The sequence below is a fragment of the Gopherus evgoodei genome, chromosome 21, assembly GCF_007399415.2.
Source record: "Gopherus evgoodei ecotype Sinaloan lineage chromosome 21, rGopEvg1_v1.p, whole genome shotgun sequence".
Classification (NCBI taxonomy): domain Eukaryota; kingdom Metazoa; phylum Chordata; order Testudines; family Testudinidae; genus Gopherus; species Gopherus evgoodei.
The window spans coordinates 12,947,244-12,950,459 of record NC_044342.1 but is presented as its reverse complement, the minus strand read 5'-3'; the positions used below and the strand labels follow the sequence as shown (position 1 = coordinate 12,950,459).

The 3,216-nt window shown below is 42.7% G+C and overlaps 1 protein-coding gene across 1 annotated transcript; it reads right to left on the bottom strand.

Annotated features, from left to right (window-relative positions):
• Positions 1–1,787: 1,787 nt before the first annotated feature.
• LOC115638247 (olfactory receptor 12-like) lies at positions 1,788–2,720 on the bottom strand. The gene has a single exon (XM_030539830.1). The coding sequence runs from the start codon at positions 2,718–2,720 to the stop codon at positions 1,788–1,790; it is 933 nt and encodes a 310-aa protein (XP_030395690.1).
• Between the last annotated feature and the right edge of the window lie 496 nt (positions 2,721–3,216).

Genomic DNA, 3,216 nt, shown 5'->3' with positions numbered 1-3,216 from the left:
TCAGGAAGGAGGTGGACAAATTAGAGAAAGTCCAGAGGAAAGCAACAGAAAAAAAATTAAAGGGGGGCATGATAACTCTTTTCAAGTATGTAGAAGGTTGTTACAAGGAAGAGATAGAAAAACAATATTTTCATTAACCTCTGATGATAGGACAAGAAGCAACTGGCTTAAAATGCAACAAGGGAGGTTTACGTTGGACATTAGGAAACACAAACTTCCTGTTAGGGTATTTAAGCACTGGAACAAATTGGCCAGAGAGGTGGTGGAATCTCCATCACTGGAGATTTTAAAGAACAGGCTAGACAAACATCTATAAGGAATAGTCTAGCTATTAAATAGTCCTGCCTTGAGTGCAGGGAACTGAAGTGTATGACCTACTGATGTCCCTTCCAGTCCTACATTCTATGATTCTATAATAGGTACTTTACCAGATGAAGAGACTCCAGTGTGCAAAATGATTTTTCTGCTTCTGTATGTTCGACAGGAGATACACTGTGGTTGTGTAACTTGAACAGAGTGGCACAGAAAGAACCAGAATTGTATAAACCAGCAAATGTCTACTGAAGTCAATGACTCAATAGAGGTATGATGATCTACACCAGTGAGATAGCTGACACCACTGACTGCCACAGGGTTGAAATGATTTACACCAGCTTGGTATCTGGCCCCATTGACTTCAGTGGAGCCATGTCTGCTTCACATCAACTGGGGTTTCAGTGAGTTGAGTTCAATGGATCTTTGGCAATTGACACTAGCTGGGGATCTGGGCTTTTGAAGTTGAACTGGGCCTCTTAAGGAGAGACATTTTGTGGATTTTCTCACTTGAGCATCATAATCTATTCTATCCAACTTGCTTTGATTCAGTTTTGCTGCGGTGCTTTCCAAAATCTCCTTAGGTGCCTAAATATCTTTGAAAATATGTTCCTAAGTGACTTGGGAGCCTAAGTCCCATAGTTTATTTCTCTGAGACTTTTACATTAGCATCCATGGAAAGGAGCACATGCAGTCTGACAATGTTCAGAGGAAAAAATAAACAACCATGCAAAGTAGAATCGCGAGGCTGACTTTCATCATGTAAGGTTGGTTGTCAGCTGTCCCAGCAGTGCATCTCCAGGGTTCAAAGTTATTCTGTTAGCAATGACTATAGATTCCACTTACATACAGGTTCCCATTTTACTAGCCACTGCATGGACATGCTACCACAGAAAGTTTGTGCTCCCAAAAAACTCACCATGTAACCAGATAGAGCTGGAGAAGGGAATTGTCAATATCCATATTTTACAGATGGGGACTTGAGAAACAGTGGGATTAAAGTTGAGATTTTCAAAGCTGCCTAAGCACTTTGGACACTAAAATCTTAATAAAGTCAATGAAAATTGGGCATCCAAATCCATCAGCATTTCAGCCTAAGCAGACTGCCCAGAGTCACACAAGGAGCTAGAAAGATATTCCAGATTTCCAAAATTATAGTCCAGCATCTTCACCACAAAACTAACCATTCCCACTTTTGAGAGAGCTCCTCTTCCAAGAGATGTAGGAATGAGCCTCTGATTCATCACCCTTACGTTTTGTCTGGGATTTTCAAAGGAGTCAAAGGAAGTTAGATGTTCAGCTGAGTGCCTAATTCCCTTAGGCCATTGAAAGTCCCTGTCTTTCCTCATAATGTTTATCAAGTGAGACCATTGTTCCATGGAAGAGTATTGTTGTAATTCTGTTGTCTTTGGCACCCATTGTCATCCATCCTAAATACCTGTTCACTCTTCAATAACCTTGATACTTCAGGGAGCTCAGTGGAAAAAACCTTTCTTTGTTAGTTGTTTTCTCAGGGCCCCTTTCACCTCCTTGTTCCTCAGGCTGTAGATCAAAGGGTTCAGCATAGGGATGACAATGGTGTAGAACACAGAGACCACTTTGCTTTGACCTGGGGAGGATATGGCCCCGAGCTGGGCATACATGAAGAAGATTGTTCCATAGAACAAGCTTACAGTTACCAGGTGGGTGGCACAAGTGGAAAAAGCTCTGTGTCTTCCCTCAGCGGAGGGTATCCTCATGACAGTGGTGATGATGAAACCATAGGAGATAAGGATGACCAGGCCAGTGCTCACTATGATGAACCCGCACACAGCCAGCATCGCCATTTCACTGGCAAAGGTGTCAGAGCAGGAGGCTTTCATCACTGCGGGGACATCACAGAAGAAGTGATCGATTTTCCCCGGCCTGCAGAAGGACAAGGTGAATGTAAAGCCTGTCTGGATGCTGCAGTTCAGGCAAACTGCAAAATAGGAGCCTGCCACCAGGCGAACACAAGTCCTCTTGGACATTGTGATTGGATAGCGCAGTGGGTTGCAGATGGCGACAAAGCGGTCGTAGGCCATCACGGCCAGGATGAACGTCTCGGTGGTCCCAAAGAAAGAGAAGAAGAACATTTGGGCAGCACAGCCATTGTAGGAGATGATTCTGTGCCCCGTTAAGAAGCACAGCAGGGCTTTGGGGGCAATGACGGAGGAGTAGCAGAGGTCCAGGAAGGACAGATTCTTCAGGAAGAAGTACATGGGGGTATGGAGCCTGGAGTCAGCTCTGATGATGGCGATCATGCCAACATTCCCCACCAGTGTGACAGTGTATAGAACCAGGAAGAGGAAAGAGAGGAAGACTTGCAGTTCGGGATGACCTTCGAACCCCATCAGGGTGAACTCAGCCACCATGGTGTGGTTTTCCATGGCTCTTTTTGTATATGGAGGAAAGAAGAAACAACTTGTGGAGAATGTTGTTTCCACAATTAGCTCCAATCACCATATTGGTATACACTAGCTGTCAGCAGACACATGCAGTGGAATCATCCATTGCAATTCTCCGCATGGGACAGAGAAGATAATACATAAGAATGACGCTTTCTTGCAACAGGTGTCACACTTCCTTATCATGAACAAATATCCAAACATATAATGCATCATTGTAGAAATAGACTGGTCCTGAAAGTTGAAAGAAGGAAGAGAATTATTGAAAGAACTTCAACAAGCCAGGAAAACTGTCATAAAAATATAGATCTAAATAAATATATTACATTAAAATAGCTAGAAAAAAGAGAGAAGGGAGAGGAAATAAAAAGATTATAAAAGAAAAACAGAGGAAAAAGATAGATAGCTAGATAGATAGTAGGGCTGTTGATTAATCACAGTTAACTCATGCTATTAACTAAAAAAAATCATGATTTAA

Bases quoted from the DNA above. Each gene is read 5' to 3' on its own strand.
- LOC115638247 (XM_030539830.1), bottom strand. From the start codon at position 2,720: ATGGAAAACCACACCATGGTGGCTGAGTTCACCCTGATGGGGTTCGAA.